This window comes from Hipposideros armiger, unplaced genomic scaffold (assembly GCF_001890085.2).
Source record: "Hipposideros armiger isolate ML-2016 unplaced genomic scaffold, ASM189008v1 scaffold_823, whole genome shotgun sequence".
Taxonomy (NCBI): domain Eukaryota; kingdom Metazoa; phylum Chordata; class Mammalia; order Chiroptera; family Hipposideridae; genus Hipposideros; species Hipposideros armiger.
The window spans coordinates 210216-233072 of record NW_017732173.1 but is presented as its reverse complement, the minus strand read 5'-3'; the positions used below and the strand labels follow the sequence as shown (position 1 = coordinate 233072).

At 41.1% G+C, this 22857-nt stretch overlaps 1 protein-coding gene across 2 annotated transcripts in view; it reads right to left on the bottom strand.

The window, feature by feature from the left end:
• Positions 1-2874: 2874 nt before the first annotated feature.
• The window catches only part of PLCL2 (phospholipase C like 2), a 181706-nt gene continuing 161723 nt past the window's right edge, over positions 2875-22857 (bottom strand). For both annotated transcript variants that reach the window (XM_019629007.1, XM_019629008.1), the window contains exons 5-6: positions 20361-20470; positions 2875-3748 (exon numbers count right to left, since the gene is read on the bottom strand). In XM_019629007.1, coding sequence (XP_019484552.1) covers positions 3569-3748; positions 20361-20470 — 290 coding nt within the window. In that variant the 3' untranslated portion in view covers positions 2875-3568. The remainder of the gene's footprint in view (positions 3749-20360; positions 20471-22857) is intronic.

Genomic DNA, 22857 nt, shown 5'->3' with positions numbered 1-22857 from the left:
AAATATGTATTTGGAATTCAGAAGAGTACAGATGTAGTGCTTGGGAACATAGGCCTGGGAGCAGACAGATCTGGGCTCCAATCCCACCGTGAATTCTCTGTGACTCTGGCTAAAGTCATCATTTCTTCACCTTTAATATCAGATAAACACCTTGATGGGTGTTGAGAGGATGAAAGGACATATGCAAAGTACCTTGAACACAGTCCTTGGCACACAGTTCCAATAAAGAGTCCCATTGGCAAACATAACAAATAGAAAATTCTTCCAACTCATGGTGAATGTGAGGTATGCTCATATCAAACACTAGCTCTGACATGAGCACCCACCAAAGATGGTAGACTATATATCTATATCTATATCGATATATCTATATCTATCTATATCTATATCTATAAATCTCCAGCTTGGGTAATCTCACTCATTGGGTGGGTGAAAAGAAGATATGCTGTGACTGCACTAAAATTTCCATTTATAATTGCTTAACCCTTGATTAAAGATTTAACAAAATTCCAAGTATTCAATATACTGAATGAGGCCATACAATGAAGACCGCAAGCCGGATGACCTTCCAACTCCATGCAGGTGGAGGGCATCCTCCCTGCCTGAGGGGAACACTCCCCAGCCCAGGCTCCTGGGGCACACCACCCTGAAATGGAAGAGGTAGGGATCTGGAGTTTGGGGACCTTCATTCCCACTACTCAGAAGCCATATCTGCTAAAAGCAGAAAATAGACCAACACCTGCAATGGCTTAGGTAGCAGAGAGAATCAATTTAACAAACAGGTGCACAGAGGAGGCAGAACATCCTTGGTGTCAGAGATGCCGCAGGATTCACTCCCTGGATGGGATATCGACATGACTGCTGGACCCTGACACTGGCTCGAGGTACAAGTGGCCAGTGTGACTTTCCATTTCCTACTGAGCTGGCCAGGTGTTCGCTGTAGTCTCTGTACATTTTTGTCCAACTTTTCATCTCCCTGTTTCCTGGGCAGAGCTTTACCAGTTTTCACTTCCGATCCGACGTTGGCCCTAATGAGGAGTGGTGCACCATGTGTGTGTATAGTGTGATGAATGCACACATTGGTAAAATTCACAGGGCATTATTTGTATTTACAATAAGTAACTGAAATGGGTTTCCCCCCATTTAAGGCACGTAGATGACAGCAGGAAGCCAGCATGCTACCCTACTGTCATAGCTTATGAACTCGGGAGCCAGGTGTCTCACTTTTGCTTGGTCAGTGGGGGTTATAACAAGGCCTCCACAGGTACAATCCAGAGTGGGCCAGTTGTTCCTTTCCCAAAAAAAGAAAAATGTTTACAAAGTCATAAATCACAATCCTGGTCCTAGCCCCTTTGACAAATGTTTTGTTTCCATTTGAATGGGGAAAAGAGAAAAGAATATAGCTTAACTAACCATGAATGTGTGCTCCACTGATCTAAGTCATCCTAAATGAAGGATGGAGCAGGATTTAAACACACAGGAGAAACACTGCGACGTTGGGACCTGCTCCCCAACAAGCGTGTCTGCTTCTTTTCTATCAGTTGCCTTATTCGTTTGAAGAGATGGAGCAAAACAGGGTTGATCGTTTTAAGGAAGAAAAGTGGAGCAAACCCTAGGGCTGGGTCCAGTGCCAACACCGTCCCTAACGGACTTTGTGACGTTGGGAAAGGCGTTCTGTTGTTCTTGTCTGTAAGTTTTGCATCTGGAAAAGGTGCCACATGGAACGATCTCATAGGCTCCTTCAGTTTTACTCAGATTCGGAGCCTGTGTGCCCTAACAACAGGCTACAAGTGCCTTGCTCTCAAGAGTCATTCAAATCACATATGATTCAATGCCTGCCATTACTGTAAATGCAGCAATTTTGTGCCAGTTTTGTTATATTTTGGAAGGTTTTTTTTCTTATTTCTGGACTTTCACTTTAAATGTTGCTACTTGGTTGCCAGTTAAGTTCAAGAATTGCTGACAATAATCTAAATTATATATTATTTTATTTCTCATCCTATAAAGCTACTTTTAATTCTTTGTTATTTTCTATTCACTTTTTTCCCCCATGTGGAGTTCATTTCACAGCTAAGAGCCTAAGCTACTGGCTGGCTGTTAGCTGGGGTGTGCAGGGAACCACACTATTATTCAAATAACAGATAGGTTTAATTTCCTATCTGGAACTACATCTAGGGAAGAGCCTTGGAGACGCACACCTTAACTTAAGCACATTAGAATGCACATGGCAAGAACTGAGCAAAGGAATTGATTTTTAAGAGGCTATTTAGGAGCCTGGGCAGAAATAAATTAAATATATCAGCTTGAACATCTCCCTAACTGTGGGGAAGTAATTAATGAGATACCAAGTTGAAGGTTGCACATATTTACCTGCTCATATACTTGAAACACTGAAAAGAAAATGGACTAATAAAAAAGGGGTTGTTGAAGGTTTAGAAATCTTTTCCAAAATGTGAAAGCAACTTTGGTTTGAAAGGAGCAGTCATTAGGCTGCAGCGTTCGGTATCTTTTCAAAAATTGCACAAAGTTTCACTGACTTGGAAAATAAAAGCTTGGATTGAAAGCTCAGCTGGCCTTAGGAAAGCTACGTCTGCTCCAGCCCCCCTAACTGCCCTTGACTTACTATTTGCACCATTTCGAGGCACATTTCACTCTGGTGCGAACTGAGAAGTGGAAAGACATGTCTCGGTGCCTTTGACCATAGGCCAGCTGCCATTGTGTAGAGTTGTGGACACCTCACTAAAAGTAAAAGTGTCAGGCCAGACCAACTTAGCTTTGAAAAAACTGTTCAACAAGTAAACGGCTACTCTGAAGAGTAAAATATCTTGAACTAGAAATTTTGACACTTACACTTTCATGAAATGCATATACTTCTATTGGAGAAATATCATAAAACATCTTTTTAATGTGAACACTACTTCATACAATGAAAAACTATTTACAACGTGTTGCTTCCAGATTGGTTGGTTTTACATCGTATATATACACCCAGCGCGTGTCTTCAGCCAGGGGCTTCAGTCCAATTGCACGTTCTCCTTCTATTCAATGGCTCTCCAAGGTCCCTGGAGATTCAGGGAATCTGTCCACTTACATTCTCCTTAGTAATTATGGCTCAGCAGGCATGCCACCAAAATCATCTATAACCCAGAGACTCTGGCAATCACACATACATAAAATGCGTAGACCAGGTTTTTCTCCAATAAATACTAATTTGACAATACAATCCATTTCCATCTTAAGAAAGTGTTTTCAGTTAGGAAAACGTTTTTTGTTTTGTTTTTTCTCAATGGAACTAGAGTGAATAGTCTGTTGTTCACACTGAAACTGAGTTATGATGTCTTTGTACACAAATACAGCATACTTTGGCCAGGAATATAATTTCTTGTTAAAGAGTTTATTTGCCTTCACACGCCGGATTGCTACATACATTCACAGTTTTAATAGACTGTAATTCGCTATTCCAGTTGTGCTTTAAAATCCCAAATATTATTTTCATTAGTGAGTGCAAAGCAAATGTTCCGATTGGTCCTAGAGTTATAAACTCCATAATGATTTCTAGGAAGCTCCTTCATTCTCCAGTTTCATCGTTTTCTTTTTCAGGTATGACTTCCAGGCTCCGGCGTGCCTTCTGAACGTCGGCATTTTCTGTGCCTGGTTTATTCAGTCCACATGAAACAGCAGCATAATGGATTTGTTTCAGGTTCTCCAAAGTCTCGTTCTTAGCATATTTCAAGAGATCCGCTTGTCCCTATAACAAAACATGCAATTAAACATGTTAGTTATTGTTACAGTTTGGCAATATAGGTTTCCACTGAAATAGAAGTATTTTGATTCTGCCAAGAGGGCATATGTATTTCGTATTGGCATTGCATTTGAATAGGTCAATTTTAATAAAAAATGAGTTTCTCTTCCCACTTTTCAATGCCATATTCTAAGAATGTCGTGCCTTGACAATCCTTTCCATTTATAAATCTGAAGAGAGTTGCATGTGTGTGTGTATCATTCCCGTTAAAATTACAATTTCCACTAATTGGCCAATCTTGGTTTCTTCCTTTTAAAGGTTTGTTTTTTCTTAAACGTTTTATTTTGAAATAAGTATAAATTCACAGAAGGATGCAAATATAGTAAGAGAGAGGTCTTGTGTACTCTTTCCCAAATTTCCCCTGATGGTTACATCCTATATCTATAGCACAATATCCAAACCAGGAAGCTGACACTGGTCCAGTGTGTGTGTCTAGTTCTGGGTCACTTTATGGTCATGTGTTGATTTATTAACCACCACTGCAATCAACACACAGAGCTAACCCACCACCACAAATATCTCCATGGTTCTATGATGCCAGTCACACCCACAACCATCTCAAGCCCCTGACCACCACTAATCTGGTGGGAGTGGGGGGAGGCTGTCTTGTGCATTTTAGGGTATTTAGCAGCATCCCTGGCCTTTACCCACTAGAGACTAGTAGCACCCTCTCAGTGTGACAACCAAAATGTCTGCAGACATTTTCAAAGGTCCCCCAGGGAGTGAAACCGCCCATATGTCAGCCAATGATTTCAAGATTATTGGGTAGAAGACATGATGTGGTGCTTCGCTGTTGTAAATTCCAACATTACTACTTTGGTTTTTTGTACTATTTTTCCTTCATATATTCCACCAATAGCTCATTCTACTTATACTATTACCTTTCCTTCTTTCTTATTCTCCTTGTTCACTATTTTTCTCCCTTCTCTCAAGCTCTAAATTTATTCCATTATTCGCTTTATGATTCCTCTATAGTTTGACTTTTTTTGCCATACTTACATTCTTGGTACCATCGCTTCTTTGTCCTTTCCTTTTTTTTGTTTTTTGTTTTAACTGCCCCCCAATGTGGGTCCCCATTAAAGTATTTCTGTACAACTAAAGCTTGGGGCCACCTGCAGAGGGTAACAGGGAAGGACTCACTTCTGCAGGCAACCAGACTATAATCAAATCTCAGCCGCTGGTGAGACCAAATTGCAATGTAATTTAAGCCACTATGAGGCCCGAATCCACAGAATGGTTTGCTGTTTACCACTTACTGTTCATGATTTTCCTGCTTTACAGAGACCTTTAGTTAGTAACTATAAATAGATGTTCCACTGCTTAGTTTAACTGAAGGGGCTTCATTTTTATTCATTGTTACTAGTCACTGAACTCAGATACTGAAATTGCACAAGTAGTAAGGTTTTTGTATACAAATTCTAGCATATTGTGCCAGGAACATAATTTCCTGTTAAAGAGTTTATTTGTCCACATGCAGGATTGCTACACACATTTATGGTTAATAAGTTGTAACTAGATAGTCCATTTGTGCTTTAAAATTCCAAAAATTTATTTTAATTAATAAACTTCATTTTTTAGAGCAGTTTTAGGTTTGCAGCAAAGCTGAGTAGCAAGTACACAGTTCCCATTACCCTCTGTTCCCACATAGGCACAACCTTCTCCACAGGCTGTCCCACAGTGGGTCATTTGTTACAACTGATGAACCTACATTGTCACCTCATTACCAGCCGAAGTCCACAGCTTACATTATGGTTCACTCTTGGTGTTGTACATTCTGTGGGTTTGGACAAACGTACCCACCATCACAGTACCACACACAATACTTACATTGCCCTAGAAATCCGCTGTGTTCCACCCATTCATCTCTCCTTTCCCATAATCACTGGCAACTGCTGGTCCTACTGAATCATCAATAATTTTGCCTTTTCCATAATGTCATATAATTGAATTTACATAATATACATACAGCCTTTTCAGATTGGCTTCTTTCACTTAGTAATATGCACTTAACTTTCCTCCATGTCTTGTATGGCTCGATAGCGCATTTCTTTTCAGTACGCCACTGTATGCATGTGCCACAGTTTATCCATTCACCAGCTGAAGGACACCTTGGTTACATCCAGGCTTTGGTAATTATGAATAAAGCTGCTTGAAACATCCATGTGCAGGTTTCAGTGTGGACATAGTTTCCAATTCATTTTGGTAGATATCAAAAGGAGTGTGATTGTATCGCACGATAAGAGCATGCTTGGTTTTGTTAAGAATCTGCCAAACTATATTTCAAAGTGGTGGTACCATTTTGCATCCTCACCAGCAATGAGTGAGATTCCTGTTGCTCCACATCCTCACCAGCATTTGGTTTTATCAGTGTTTTAGACTTTGGTCATTCTAATAGGTATGTAGTGGCATATCACTTTTGTTTTAATTAGTAATTCTCTAATGACAATATGATGTTGAACATCCTTTCATATACTTACTTGACATCTGTATATCTTCTTCAGTGAGGTGTCTGCTTAGGTATTTTGCCCATTTTAAATTTAGATTGTTCATTTTCTTACTGTTGTTTTAAGGGCTCTTTATATATTTTGGGTAACAGTCCTTTATCTGATGTGTCTTTTGCAAATATTCTCCCCCAGTCTGTGACTTGTCTTCTTATTTTCTTGACTTGTCTTTTGCAGAGCATATGTTTTCAGTTCTAATGAAGTCCAGCTAATCAATTCTTTCTCTCATGGATCACGCCTTTGGTGTTGTATCTAAGAAGTAAGTGCCCTACCCAAGGTCATCTAGGTTATCTTCTAGGAGTTCTATAGCTTTGTGTTTTACATTTAGGTCTATGATCTGTTTTGAGTTAAATTTTATGAAGGGTGTAAGGTTTGTGTCTAGATTCTTTCTTTCTTTATTTATATATATTTTTTACATGTGGATGTCCAGTTATTCCAGCTCTATTTGTTGAAAAGATTTTCTTTGCTCCATTATAAGGCCTTTTCTCCTTTGTCAAAGATCAGTTGAATATTCTTTTTTCTTTTTTTTTTTAATTTAAAATTTTTTTTCTGGGCCTTCTATTCTGTTCCATGATCTAATTGTCTATTCTTTCACCAATATCATACTCTCTTGACTACTATAGCTTTACAGTAAATCTTGAAGTTAGCAGTGTCAGTCCTCTGACTGTTCTCCTTTAGTATTGTGTCGGCAGTCTGGGTCTTTTGCCGTATATAAACTTTAGAATAAGTTTGTCAATAACTACAAAATAACTTACTGGTATTTGTATTGCACTGAATCTAGATCTAGCTGGAAAGAAATGATATCTTGAAAATATTTAGTCTTCCTATCCATGAACAGGAGATGTTACTCCATTTATTCATGTTCTCTTTGACATATTTAATCAGTTTTGTAGTTCTCCTTATATAGATCCTCAAATAGATTATACATATTTTGTTAAGTTTATACGTATTTAGTTTTTTTGGGGGTGCTAATATACATAGTATTGTGTGTTTAATTTCAAATTCCCCTTGTTCGTTATTGGTATATAGAATAGTGATTGACTTTTATACATTAACCTTGTATCTTGCAACCTTGCTATACAATTTATTAGTTCCAGAAGTGTTTTGTTTGTTTTGTTTTGTTTTGTTTTTTTGGTCAATTCTTTTGGAATTCCTACAGACGACGACGTCATCAGTATACAAAGACAGTTTTATTTCTTCCTTCCCAGTCAGTATACCTTTTGTTTTCTTTTCTTGTCTTATTGCATTACCTAGGACTTCTAGTTCAATGCTGAAAAGCAGTGGTGTCAGGAAACATCTTTGCCTTGCTCTAGATCTTATCAGGAAAGCCTTGAGCTTTTCACCATTAAGTACGATGCTAGCTATACTTTTTTTGTAGATGGCCTTTATCAAGTTGGGAAAGTTCTTCTCTTTTTCTAGTTGGCTGAGTTTTTATCAAAAATAAGTGTTGGATTTTGTCAAGTGTTTTTTTCCCATCTATTGGGATGATCATGTGATTTTTCTTCTTTAGCCTATTGATGATTACACTAATTGGTTTTTGATTGTTGAACGAACATTTCATACCTGGTATAAATCTCATTTGGTCATGGTGTACAATTCTTTTTACACATTGTTGAATTCTATTTGTTAATATTTTCTTGAGGATTTTTGCATCTGTGTTCATGAGTGGTATTAGTCTACAATTTTCTTGTAATGTCTTTGTCTAGTTTTGGTAGTTGGGTAATTAATGCTGGCCATATAGAATCATTAGGAAGTAGTTCCTCTGCTTCTATTTTCTGGAAGAGATTGTAGAAAATTGGTATAATTTTTTCCTTAGATGTTTGGTAGAATTCACCAGTGAACCCATCTGAACTGGTGCTGTCTGTTCTTAAAGGTTAGTAAGTATTGATTCAATTTCTTTAATAGAGATAGGCCTATTCAGATTATCTGTTTCTTCTTGTGAGTTTTGGCAGATTGTGCCTTTCAAAAAATTGGTCCATTTAATCTAGGTTATTAAATGTGTAGGCATAGAGTTGTTCATCATAGTTCATAGTTATCCTTCTAAAGCCCAATGGATCTGTAATGATGTCTCCTCTTTCATTTCTGATATTAATAATTTGTGTCTTCTCTCTTCCTCATCCTCCCCCACCCCCTGCCCCAGTTAGCTTGGCTAGTGGCTTATTGATTTTATTGATCTTTACAAAGAAATGGCTTTTGGTTTTGTTAATTTTCTCTATTAATTTCTGGTTTTCAAGTCTATTGATTTCTTTGCCAACATTTTTTATTGATAAACATTAGTGGGTCATTGTTCAAAATGCCTACTTAGCATGTCCTCCTGGACTTGACATGTCCAAAACTGTGTTCCTGATATCCTACCACTCCCCCTATAATCAACTCCTCCTAGATTAAGACAACACTGTTCTTGTAGTGACTCAGTCCAAAAACTCGAGGTCTTTGACTCCTCTCCTTTTCTCAAATCCACCATTCCTCCTGTCAGCAGCTCCTTTTGGCTCTATATTTAAAAAAATAAAAAATACACACACACCCACACCCACACACACACACACACACCCCCACACACACACACACAGACGTTCTCACCACTTCTTACCACCTTCAATGCCACCAGTGCATCCTAAGACACCATCGCTTTTCTCTGGGTTGACCACAGTGCCTTCCCAACTGGTTGTCCTGCTTTTCCCTTCTCAATGCCGGCCAGAGAGATCCAATTAAAACATAGTCAGGGGCCGGCCGAGTGGCGCGATGGTTAAGAGCTGGCTTGGGATGCCAGAGGGCCCCGGTTCGGATCCCACATATGAAGGCCAGTGACACTGCCCTCCACAGCTAAGATGCTGAATAACAGCTCAACCTGGAGCTGGGCTGCCATGAGTCGCGGGCGACGGCACAGGCAGCAGCCACGGCTGAAGTGGGTTGCCATGGGCTACCGTGTGTAGCCAGCAGCCGCCGTGAGCGGCCAGCAGCCGCCGTGAGTGGCCGTCCAGAAGCCGGCGACTGATCTGCCTCACCCGGAAAGAGTGCAATGATGGTGCCAGCTTGGGCCAGTAAAACAACGTCCTCCACAACTAGACTGAAGAACAAAAGGACAGCAACGTGTCTGTTCCCATCCCCCAATTCTCCAATAAAAATCTAAACAAAAACAAAAAACAAAAACATAGTCAGAACAAGCCTCCCCCTCTATGGCTTCACATATAACCTAGAGTGGGAGTCAAGTCCTTTCCCAGAGCCCTGTATGACCTGCCCCCGAGCTGTGCTCATCTCCTCATTGCTCTGCCTTGTTCACATTAAAATATTCCTGCAGCACAGCAGGACCTCTCCGGCCCAATCGCAAGATCTGTGCCCTTACCATTCCCTGTGCAGAGAGGGCTCTTGCTCAGAATGCACACAGCTCACTCTCTCACCTCCTTCAGGTCTTGACTCCGAAGCTCCCATCTCGGCAATGCTCTCCCTGGCAACCTTTCCAAACTTAGAATTCCCACCTTCTGCTCACAAGTCTCCTTACCCCATTCCCTGCCTCCTTTCTCCATAACACTTCCTACTATCTGACATACTCCACTGCCTTGTTTACTGTCTATCTCACCCTTTACATGTGAACTCCAAGAGGGCAGGGACTTTTATATCTGCAGGTCGCTGCTGAGCTCCCCAAGCTGAGAAGAGCACTAGGCACACATCATGAGCTCAGTAAACATGTTGAATGAATATAATTAGAATAAAATGTGTCTCTTTAACCCTCACAGCTGCCTCCCAAACAATGTGTTTTACCTTTTCCTCTGCATTTATATATATATGACATTAGGTATTTTATTTTATTTTTACATCAGTGGAATCAAGCAAACTATATTATGCTTTGCTTTCCTTTTTTTGTTTTTCACCAAAACCCGTGCCTTGGTAATCTTTCCGCGTCAGCATATAGAGACCTACCACAGGATGACGGGGCTTGTTAACAACAAAAATCCCCAGATGGTGTATGATAGCTAACGTACTAACAGAGTTCTTTATCTGGTCGAATCTCATGTTTCTCAAGTTCAGACAAGTCATTGTGGCACCGTGAACAGACCAGGCCTTTGGCCATTACCTAGATGAGGTACAAAGGGCCTGCAGGGGTGCTAGACATGGCTCTAGGGAGCTGCTGAACTTCATCAACATCATTTTTTGTTTTGTTCTCTGCGTTGAAAATTCTTATATGTCTCAGAACTATGGCACCTAGTGTGAGTAAAGAACATTTCTGGAAGAGGTGATGTGCTCACATTGCACTGCTTCCAAAGAGCAAAGGCTATTTAAAATGCTGTTGCACACGAACACAGGGGGTTCTGGTCTGGAAGACTCCTACGAACCTGGCTTTGCAGTGTTTTTAGTTGAGGAACTCAAACCCTATTTGGGTTTACACATTCCGTTGCAACTTTCATAATTTATTCTATTTGGTTTTCATCTTCAAAGATTTATAACAACCTTGGCTCAAAATATTTAAGGTTCTCAGGTAGTCTCAGAAAATAATCTTTAAAAGATATAGCTAGGGGCGGCCAGTTAGCTCAGGAGGTTAGAGCACAGTGCTCATAACACTAAGGTTGACGGTTCGATTCCCACATGGGCCAACGAGCTGTGCCCTTCACAACTAGATTGAACACAACTATTCGATTTGGAGCTGATGGATCCTGAAAAAACACACTGTTCCCCAATTAAAAAAAAAAAAAAGATACAGCTGAGGGCAGCGCTGGATCCCAGTGACCTTGCTGAGTCAGGCATGACAGTGCTCCTTCTGGCTCTGCCCGTGGCTCACCTGGGATTGGATCAGAGGCCAGAGCAGCCAGGGAAGGAATGATGGCAGATGCCACACGCCAGAGCCGGTGCCCTAACCATATACAACATTTCTTGTCCGACCACAAAAGAGGTCCTAGTTTTTAACGTATTACAAATGTTTCAAAGCTCATCTATTGGTGTGCTACACAGCTTTTGAACCCAAAATTAACAATCACAATTCAGTGCTTTTATTTAAACCTACAGTTAAACAATAGGGACTCTATGTGTCAGTTATTTTTTTCAAGGATTTTTTTGGTCAAACTATCTGTTAGAGGAAACTGGAGTTGCCTTACTTCTGAGGTGAGAGAACCAGTGTGGCCACAAAGACCTCAGTCTCTGCCACCCACCTGTGCATGGCTGACAGCCAGGGAGAGTGAAGGTGGCTCCTTGCCCTTCTCTGGGGACCAGCAGACACTTTTTCCCAAATGCCATGCAGTGGGAGGGAAGAGAAAGAAGAATACACTCATACCATTGGGGAGTCTGAAGGAGGCACAAACATAGTCAACTATATTTTGTTTTAACGCAAACAGGGATGTAAGTTATCAGTGTCTGGTTTGACCTCAGCGTGTCTGGGGCCCACACTGACTTTTGGGTTATTCTGGGGTCAAAGGCCCCAACCCAAGAAGGTTCACCTGGATGGCATGGATTAAGCTGCCTCCTTCTTGCTTACTTATCCGCTCGGGAGCACAGAGGGGACCATGGCAGATTTCAGGTACCTTTACTGAGAGCTCCTGCTCCCCTAAGAGGTGAGGTTGACTCTGGGATAAAGAAAGGGGGGAAGACACCTGGAGAGCACCAGGGCCCAGCAGTAAGACAGACTGTCACCTGAGTGAGCCTAATGCCAACCCACTTCCTGGACCCTCGCTTAGCAGTTTGACATGTACATGTCTTATCTTTCCTGTCACCCTGCAAGTCACTAGGAGGCCTCAGGTACCCTCGGCGTCACTCTGCAATGACGGCCCACTTCCGTCATTTGGACCCCACAAAGGGTCCAAAGCTCCTTTGCTGTCTCTCATCCTAGTGTCTTCTGCAACCAAAACCAGACTCAAACCTGCCAAACCCTAACACATCTCATGACCAGGAAACTAAAGGCTTTATTTAGAATATTAATAGTAGGTGGTCACAATTTAATACTTTTTAGTAAATATTTTGTGGTTAGTCACTGTTTTGGGTGATACGAGACTCATATAGAAACTGAATACATTACAAGTTAGTATTTTTCAAGTATTCTGAATCATAGGCCAAATGCACAAACCTCTTTTTAGAGTGCTATGGAAACTATTAAATATGTTGTATTTCTTACAACCACAATTCAAATTGGCACAGAATGGCTGCAAATGTAATTAAGGTCCTGAATTTGAAACCACAGAGGCTACAATATGTCAAAAAATTGGATGTGTAGGAATGTGTATCAGCAAAGCCTTCTGGAAACAATAGCTACCACTTACTGAGTGACTACTGTGTGCCAGGCGTTGTCTTAGGCCCTTTACAAAGATCATTTCCTGAAAGTTTCTTAATTCTGTGGGAGATGTGATTACTACCCACACTCTATAGATGAGGAAACTGAGTTTAGGGAGATCAAAGGCCTTGCCCAAGGCAGAGTCTACCCAGCAAATTACACTTTAAGAAACACAACTTTCTGTGTATTCTGTTTTCTTACACGTGACACTGGAAAGCAAGCAAGCAAAGCGGAACGCCCACCACAGTTTTAATGTACTCAGCATATCACCCACTGTGCAGACAATTCACTCTTCCTGTAATTAAACACAGGAACAGAAATATAGATTTCCAATTCACATTTGTTGAATGAGGAATGAGTGAACAGCAGAATAAATGGGCTGTGGGAATCTCGGCTACTGATTCTAAATTGCCACTCATTACACTCTGACAGCTCCCCCCTCGAGTGGTCTTGTGTGGCTGGCTAAGACCGTAGCACATTCATCAGGTAAGGAAGGCCTCCTGGCATGGTCAGGCATTGTTCCCACTGAAGTCTCAATAAACCTTACACTTGGAAAAAGATCCCCTGCTCATCAGCACCTAAAGCCAGGGCAATGGGGAACGGTGGCACGTGCTTCTCTACAGGACATTAGAATCGCTTTGAATGGTCATTATTGTTTCTATCCTTTTGGCTTCACCTTATGTTCATTCACATGTTTGAAGGGAGTAGAATATGAGTGGTAAACAAACCATCTCACTGAACGCTTGTGAAATACTGCCTTGCCTCTCCCCTGCCTCCCACCCCAAAGGGTTCAGGGCTGCTGACCAGGTGGTTGAGGGTTTTGTGAGACTATGAAAAGAGCACTGTGAACATGGCGGCCAACCCTGGGTTTTTCTCTTAATCCAAAGAGACATTCAATTATATGATCCACTGTCTTGATTCTGAAAAGCGGATGGGGCGATCCAAAGTATCCACATGTCTTGAATCTGCATCACCCTCCCTGTTTTTGCCAATATTTTGGCTATTTCATCACATTTATTTCATCACAGTTATTCCCCAATTTAACAATGGTTGTGCTCAAAGGTTTGTACAAAAGTTAATAATTCAAAATTTTAAATATAAGATTTAATTTAACTTAAATTCCAAATGAATGCCTTTCTCCTCAGAAACAATTTTATGTTTCACTCACAAAGACGGAGGGTGGGGGGCTCCCGGGCAGCACCCCACTCCTGGAGGAGGTGTGGGGTCTGAGCTGGCCTCGGTATAAGCGCAGAGACGGCTTTCCACAGGCCGAGGCTGTGGAGAACACTGCCTTCCACACAGGACTCCAGCACTCCACCAAATGATGCCACTGGGGCCTCCCCGCTGTTTAATAGTGTTGTTGCTACACTACAAAGCTTCCTAAGTTCTGACTGACTACACCTCCCTATGTTACAGGCCTGGCCCTAGGAAGGGCTAGTTGTCACCCTGGCAGTGACTGCCAGCCCTTGCAGTGGGAGGGGGGCCTCTCCTGGCACAGAGGTGGTTGTTCTGGTGGCAGAAGTGGGGTGGGGGTTTCAGGAGCAGCCACTGGAGTTTCCAGATAGTGGAAGTGAGCCACGTCCTAAGCATAGAAGGTAGGAGGTCAAGAATGGGCTCCAGGCAGAGGGCCCAGGGTCAGCGGGGAGGGGAGTGCGGCCCAACTGCACAGAGAGGGGAAGTGGGGAGCGAGGCGGTGCTGAGATGTGAGCAGAGCCAGGCCCATGGGCATCAAAGCTCCTGCAATGCTAGTAAAACCAGTGCACGCGCAAGCACTTCCTTCACCCAATTCATCTTTTAAGCACACCTCCGCATAATCAAACCTTAGCTGAGTAATCACAAATTCCGCATTAGTGGGATCCAAATGTCTGAGGCTTCGCTGTGTTTTAAATGGATCAGGGAGTAAGCCTGCCTCATGACGAATGCTACTGTAGTGTGATTTTCTGAGCCATCGGAAGCGGTTTCACACACTGAATAAACGGCTTTCAGCAATTACAGCTTTTCAGAAAAACAGGCAATAGAATACATCGCCTATGATAAATAAAATAACTAAAGGATATTAGCATCAATAAAGAAAAGGGGTCATACACAGGCTGCCAAAGTGATTTTTGGAGAGGAATCCAATGTTACTACTGTTCAGGTCTTTAAGGTAAGCACTGCACCTCAAGTAAAAAATAAATAAAATCAAGATTAAACGTCTTACCAGGTGCAAAATCTGTCTGGTTTAATTATTTACTTTTGGCAGCAGTCTTAGGTTCCTAAAGAGAACAAGCCTCTAATTACTTTTAGGGCTTAGTTTTCAGTCTTATTTCTGAGGGTGGAGTGGCCCAGGATAGGGAGAGCTAGCACGGTAGCAATTCATCTAGAAAACATCTTGCGCTAAGTCCATGATATGACGCAGGCGCTATAAAATCGAACCTAATTTTGGTCTATATCAACGGCAAGATAATTTTCAGACTACGAGCAAAGTCATACTGACGAGTGTCCCTCCAAGAGGTGAGCTCAGCCTGCACCTGAGGTACGGGGATAATGCTGGTCACTCCATCCTATAAAGGATGCTGATACGCTAGAGCCTTCAGAAGGCTCAGGGACCAGAGGCCATGTCATTCTAGCATCTGCGGAAGGGACTGGTCAGGTCTGACCTGAATCAGGGGAGTCTAAGAGAAGGAACGACAGCTCTCAGACACGTGAAGGGGTGTCGGAGAACAGGGAATAGAATAATTCCACGTTGCTTGAGAGTATTGCTGTAACGAGTGGGTAGGGGTGAAATTACAGAGTCAAATTCTATGTAGCTACTATGAGATTCTACCATTTTAGGAATGGGACTAAATAGAAACAGTGAAAATTATCACCAGTGCAGTGACTATTTTAGCAAATGGGAAATAAAGGGAGAGGACTGTCTTGATGAAGCTGGTGGGCTAAAAATGCATTAAAGAATTTCCTTCCCACATGCCCGATGAAATGAACAAAAAGAGTACAATTAGCCCAAACAAACAAACAAACAAACAAAACCCCATAAGCAGCAACCAAAGAAAAGGGCATAACAAAGTGGAATGAGCTTCTAAAAGTCAAGAGAATTCATTCTGGCAAGTTCATAAAAATCCTGAAAATTCTAACGGCCAACCCAACTGGGGAGAAGAGGCCTGAGTGAGTGTCTCCGTTTTACTGCTATTTGACGGAGTGGGAGAGATGACGGGGCAGAGGGTGGGGTGCCTTTCAAAAGCAGTACGCCCCGTGAAAGACGCCGGGCACCAAGCTGCATACTACAGAATTCCATGTACGTGACACTCTGAAACAGGCTGACCAGGTCAGCAGTTGGCAAGGTGGGGTGGTTCACTACAAACGGGCACAAGGGAACTTTTGGGGTGATGGGAATGCTCCGTCATTATTGTGGTGGGGTTGCATGACTATATACACCTGTCAAATTTCAATGAATTGTGCAGTTAAACTTGGTGGATTTCATTTTATATAAATTATGCCTCCACAAAACTGACCAAAAAGAGAGAGAAGGGTGCTATCTAATGGGAATGAGGTCTTAAGGGCTGGCTTCTGAATTAAAGGGGCAATTAAAGGTGACTTCTTGGACTGGTGGTAACAGTAAACCAATTTAAATATTGAACTTATACCAAGCAACATGGGAATTAGTGTTGGAACCAAATGGGAATATTTAAATACGGATGATGGAAAAATTGCAATATTCCTAACTTGCTACCTAGATATATTAGAGAGTGTTAATATTCTCATTTTTCATAGCAGGAGGTCAACCAACAAAGCTTATAACTGAAATGTGTAGCTTTTTAAAAAAAAAACAAAAAGTGAGTCCTATTCACATTTTTCATAATCTTTTTTCTTAACCTTAGAGGGACTTATAGGAAATAAATACCTTTTACAGTAAAAATTGTTCAGCAATTCATTTAGCTTCTGTATGGTTTACTGTCCTTCTGTTAAATTCAGTGAAATTTAGTACCTTTTTAAAAAATTAAAAAGAGCAATTATAGTAAGAGTTTATCTATTGACATACCTTATTTTATAATATCTGAGACACCAGTGCTTGTGAGATGTACCACTATTTTCTATACCACTAACAGAGAAATATCACTGCCAACTTAACTAGGATACAATGCGAAGATGCCATGGACTATAAGGTACATACAAATTTCAAAGAAGTCAAAACTATGAAAAAAAGTACGACTCAGACTTAATAAAATGCATCTCCATCCATCCAGCCAGCCAGCCATCCTTATGCACAAAAAAAAGTTCCTGGTATAAAGTCACCTACATTTAATAAGTTATTTCTCAAAGGGAGGATCTGAGGTCATTTTAAAACTTTTATCTTTTCTACATTAAAATAAAAACTTCTTTATAATGAAGGCATATTTACAAAAACAAATGATTTTTCTTCAATGATAAAAATGACTAGAAGCAAATATGCCAAGATGTTAACAGTGGGTCATTCTGGGTGTGGTGATCATGGAGGCCATTTCTTTGTTCATTTCTATATTTTAAAGCAATTCTTAAAGTTGGAAAACTAAACAAGATTCGTAAAAACTGGACTGGCCATCCTTAGCTGAAAGGAGCTCATGGCAGGGTGCCCCCTCTCAGGGTGACCAACCGTCCTGGTGCTTTCTGTGCCTGGCCTCAAACTCCCTCAGCAGGCTTCCTGTCCCCATCTCCTCCTCTCTCCAGATCCAGCATCATCCAGAACCTTCCCCAAAGCCTCTGTGCCATTAGCTGCCTACTGCACACCACAGCCTGGAGGGCTGCCATCTCACCACGCTCAGCACAAAGAACAAGCAATGAGAGGAATTCCTGCCAAGAAAAGGTGAGAAGCTCAACTCAGACCCAAACTCACATCCAAGATTCCAGGAGCATCGATTCTTTTAAAGAAAGTTTAAGCCTGAGAGATACACAGGAAAAAAAAAAAAAAAAAGGAAAAAACCCCTTCTATTGCACAGAAATGAACACAGATCTCTCCAATTCTTCCCCATTCCTTGCTTAGGTTCCATCATACTCAGGTACCATCCACTGCAAATATTATCCTGGAAATTTCAGAAGTATCTATTACCCTATCCTATACATTTGTTTCCATATGAATGTAAGTCTGAGATGTTAATTCTCTCTCCTGGATATACATTTATGGACAAAAAGGAGGTATGCACAACTGCAGTGACCAAAAATAACCTCACAGGGTGATCTGATCATAGATTCCTAACTGGGCAGGTCTTGGTGGGTAGTCACACCCCAGGCCTATAACTTCTTTAGTAAAAGGTTTAAGCCAGCCCTGTTTATTGTTCTTGTACATCTAGGTTACCATACCTTTGACACACCAGAAGTAATCCTCTTTTCCAGACCCCTACAGGCGTAACAACACTACAGGGAGCAACCTGTGCCTTGCTTTCTCCAACCTCCACCTAACCTTCCTTACATTCCCTCCTTAATGCCCAAGGTATAAAAGAAACTGCAAAACTGTCATTCTCTGGAGCATTTGAGATCTTGCTTCCTGGCATGGTTGTCAGTTTGGCTCAAATAAACTCATACAAAAATTCTCTACAGGTTTGGACATTGCTCTCATGTCGACAAGTCAAAAGGGAATATGGTTCCTCAGACTAGCTATTTGGTTCCATTAGTTATTTCTAAAATCTCGTACATTACTTTTTGTCAACTGTTTTTCATTAATCGGTGAGCCAGACTCCCATTTTCGGTGGCTCTTTTCCCAGTGCTTCTCCAACTTGAATGCACATAAGAATGCCCTGGAATTTTGCAACAACACGGACTGTGATTGAGTGGGTCTAGGACAGAGCTCCCAGGTGATGCCCAGACTGCTGGTTCTCAGACCACAAACGAGCAGCGAAGAGAGCTGACCAGAGAACTTTGGTCCCTAATTCTATTTTTGCCTGTAACAAAATAAAAGCCAAATGAGGATTTACTCCTATCGCAGGGCTATACACGACGGTGCTATTTTTTTCCTGAGGTTTGCAGGAAATTTGCAGTGTACCCCCAGTTCTGGTGGGAGTGAGTCAGCAAGTTGTAAAACCAAATTCCTTTTCATTGTAAATTCCGATGTCTGCTGTTTACTGAACTACAATCAGAGTTAAATGCTAAGCAGAAGATCTAGAGGTTTTTTTAAAAGTACATGTGTAGGAAGGGAAGTGTTTGAAGAAGAAAATGATTTTAATTATAAAAATGAGTAGGGGTTTAATGTGAGAAAATGCAAGCTGGCTAGCTTTGGAAGGGCAGCTTTTATTAAATCAAATCAGAAAACTGCTGTCAGCTGCAGAGATGGATCTTTTAACTTGAAGGGGAGGGGAGATTTAAAAAGGCAGCTGTGATACTGTCTATGGTTTTGAATTCAATCTAGCAGAAAGTTTGGAGGGTGAATACCAAAGAGTAATTTTACATTTTGCTGTCCAGGATCAGAGTGAAAAATAGTGTTTCTGTGTCATCATTAGTGAAGTTCTCAAGCCCTGAGGCGAAGAAAAGCAAACCTCATTGAGAAAAAACTCAAACATGTTTCAAGGTTCACACATAGCATTATTTAAAAAATCATGGCATATTATACACAGCATAGAGAAAAAGAAGAGAGAAAGTACAGCAAAGGGCCAAGAGTCATTGTCTCTGGGTAGTGGGACTACGCTTACATTTGGTTATGCTATTTTGACATTTTCTACAATGAAAATCTATTACTTTTATAGTAAAAGTTAATTTTTTTAAAATGGTCAAGCTGAGATAGAAAGATAGATGGAAGGAAAGGAGGGAAGGACAGAGGGAGATAGAGAGAAAAAAGAGAATGAAAGGGAAAGAAAGAAAAAGAAAGAGAAAGGAAGGAAGGGAGGGTGAAAAGGAGGGAGGGAGGAAAAAAAGGAGTGCTAAGGAAAGGAACCAAACAGGGTGACCTGATCATAAATTCCTAACTGGACAGATGATGGTGGGTAGTCACACCTCAGGCATCTAACTTTTTAGGAAAAGGTTTCTCTTTGCCTTAAGCAAGCCCTGTAGTTGTTTCTGTGCTTCTAGGTTAGCATACCTTTAAAATAAGCCTTTACTACCCTTAAGAGAGCACATAATCTTGTTACGTATCCTGTAGTCCAATCCCCACCTTGCTTGCTCCCCCCTCCATATAATCTTCCTTATGTCCCCTCCTTAATTTCAAATGCATAAAAGAAGCTGCAACATTTAACTCTCCTGGGAGCATTTGGGATCTTGCTCCCCAACATACATCGTCAGCTTGGCTCAAATAAACTCTTATAAAAATTCTCTACGGGTTTGGCCGTTCTCATGTCGACAGAAGGAAGTAACAAAGATGGCTTCTCCCTTGAAGGAACACTTTTTTTCAAATGGCAATTCCTTTACCTACTTCTTTTGACTATGCCTCACACAATTGTTTCCTATGTTTTTCTGGGGTCATATTAATATGAAGGCTGTGATTATAAAGTGTTAAATGAAATGTGAGTAACTAGAGCCTTCCAATTCCCAATCATTCCTCTGTAATCAATATTTTCTATTTCACATATAGCAACTGGAATTTATGAACTTGACAATGCCTCAAGGATGCAACGCCAGGTCCGTTCCCTTCCTACCAGAATCCACAACGTGCCAACCATTCAAGTCCCCATGTTCGCCCTCTGAGCCGCACTGCCCTGCCTTGTGCCTGCACACTCTGAAGGACAGAGGGCACTGGATTTCTGTGAACCCCCCTAGAACCTCCAGGGGTCCATATGTACAAGGCAGGAAATGTTAACACTGACAGAAAGAAACATGCTGGAAAAGATGGCAAAATCACTAGCCCCAGAAACAACTCGCTAGGTACCTTTAAGATGGTAATATTCCAGGTAAAGCTCTCCACTGCTTTTTGTAGTTTTCGTTCCTTCAAACCTTCCTTGGTGCCTATGCTGTGCAAATGTTCATGGAATTCCATGGCTGAAAGAAATAAAAAGACAAAGTAGGTTACTTTCCCTTCCAACCTGTGGTGATGAAGCAGCAACATTTATTTTTCTAGGGACTGCTAAATGATTCCAACCTCCAATGGGGTTTCGTGAACATGCCTATTTGAGACTGTAATAATGGGGAGAAACAGTGAAAACCCATGGCATCAGCAAGGCAGAAGGCATCTTAGAGGTCAGCGGTCTTTCCTCATGGATTTGAAGGGCAAAGTAGGATCATTCTCATTCTTATTTTAGAGGTGAAGAGTCTGAGGCTCGGCAAGCTTCAGAGCCTGATGACTGTGGAGGGAGCAGGAGGACGAGCTGGGACTAGAACCCAGGTCTTGGGAATCTCAGAAGGCAGATTTCCGCTCTGCTGAGGACACAATGTTAGCAGCTGGAGAGAAAAAGAATGCAAAGTAATGTATTTCCTGTCACAGTAAGGGCCAATCTCAGGTCAGCCACCAAACCTATTGTAAAGGGGAGAAGATAGGGAGAAAGACCATGGATTCTAACTTGGCATTTCTATTATGACTCTTTACTATAATTTACATAATGAAATTATTATTCCCTACTGTCATTCAAAAGACTCGCTAAGAGGGTCCTCATGCCGTAACAATGCAGTAATGCTGGAGTGATATAACTGTCACATTACTGGTTTAGTATCATTATAATTCATGGATTCTTTCCGTACTCAACTGCAGTCAATTATCCCATCTCTGGCCAATGGGAATCCTTCAGGCAGGTTTCTGAGTCCTTCGGAAATGACCAATTAGCCTTTGATGTGTGCCCTGCTTTCTTGCACAAGATGTTCTAGACTACCAAGTACATTTCGCATCTCAGACCTAGAACCAGGCATCTCTCCAAGGACCTCTGGGTTCTGTTAGAGGGGGATGATATTTAAAGGTCACAATCTGTGTGCTAGGAATGCTCACTGTTACTGAATTTTTATTGTTTTCTAGGCCTTTTCATTAGACAGATCTCAGACACTTTTTTTTTAAAGGGAAGAATAAGATCTTGCTAATACTTCAAATTTAAGTGTATGGGATTTTTACATAATTTTTAAAAATTGTATGCTGATTTATTATTACACGGAAAATCTGAATTCCTAATCACATCAACATAGCTGTTAATAATAAGACTGCTAAAACCAATTTCTATTCCCTTTGATTTGTGGTGTGTGTCCTTGCAGCGTATTGATAATACAGGTATGGGTAAGCAGGAAAAAGGGGGCAGCCTTTTGGAGGGGGGAGGGTGGCTCCAACTTAAGTTTACACAACATCTTCAAAGGTTGCGATAACAAGTTTAACCACACCTTCCCCACCCCAACAGACAAAGCTGAACACAATAGAAGATTCCACCACAGGCTGAAGCAGTTTACATCCTGGTTGGAGAAGACAAAACCCAGCTAAACAGAAACTCAGTGCAGCTGTATATTCCAGACTCTGCCCCTGGCAACTCCTCTGCTGCTGTTTCTCTTCTTAATAAACTTTCTAACTTCTATTCCTTTGTGCCTCATGAATTCTTTCACAACCCGCAAGCCAGTAACCACAACATGTATCTCACTGAGAACGTACAGGAAAAATATTGCATTCTAAGGTCAGTCAGAATAATTATTTCCCTTTGTGGTTATGAAACTAACAAAGTACAGTTAGGTTCATTTGTTTCTTTTTTTTTTTTTTCATTTTGTGTGTGTATGGAGAGGGAGTGCTTTTTTGGATGTAATTGTGTTATAATTATCTCACAACTTTACATGATTACAAAGTCAGACTACATATCGAGGCGTATTCAGGTAATGCTTGCATCCTTCCTGGTCTCCTGTACCCTAGCTACTCCCTCGCCCTATGTATTTTTATTAGTTTATTTATCTTTCTATTGTATTGTTTCTCCTTGAACATATAAACAAAGGTGTACATATATTCACAATCCTCCCTTTCTTGCACAAAAAGTAGCACACTACCTCCACTGTTCCACGTAACTGCATAGTGGAGATCACTCCATGTCAGTGTATAGGGCGCTACCTCACTTTCTTTTTAACAGCTCCACCGGCTCTGTTGTGTGAATGGACCAGCTTTTACTTACTTACCCAGTCCCCTACTGATGGACATTGGGGTTGTTTCAAATCTTTTGCTATTACAAATAATGTGGAGTGGTCATAATTTTTACAACACATTTCCTGTGGTATTTTTGCACACTTTTTTCTGTTCAGTTGGGCATGCTAATTTCTAACTCCATTCCTATGCAACACCATCTCAAAGCAACTCTTCTAACAGTAATTGACAGCAACTTTATTCCTTAGTGGTTTTAAACAGTGAGCCTGCACTGATTCACATATGATAAATATGGTAAACTGCCAATTTAATCTTTTTTCTTTCCTCTTTTTAT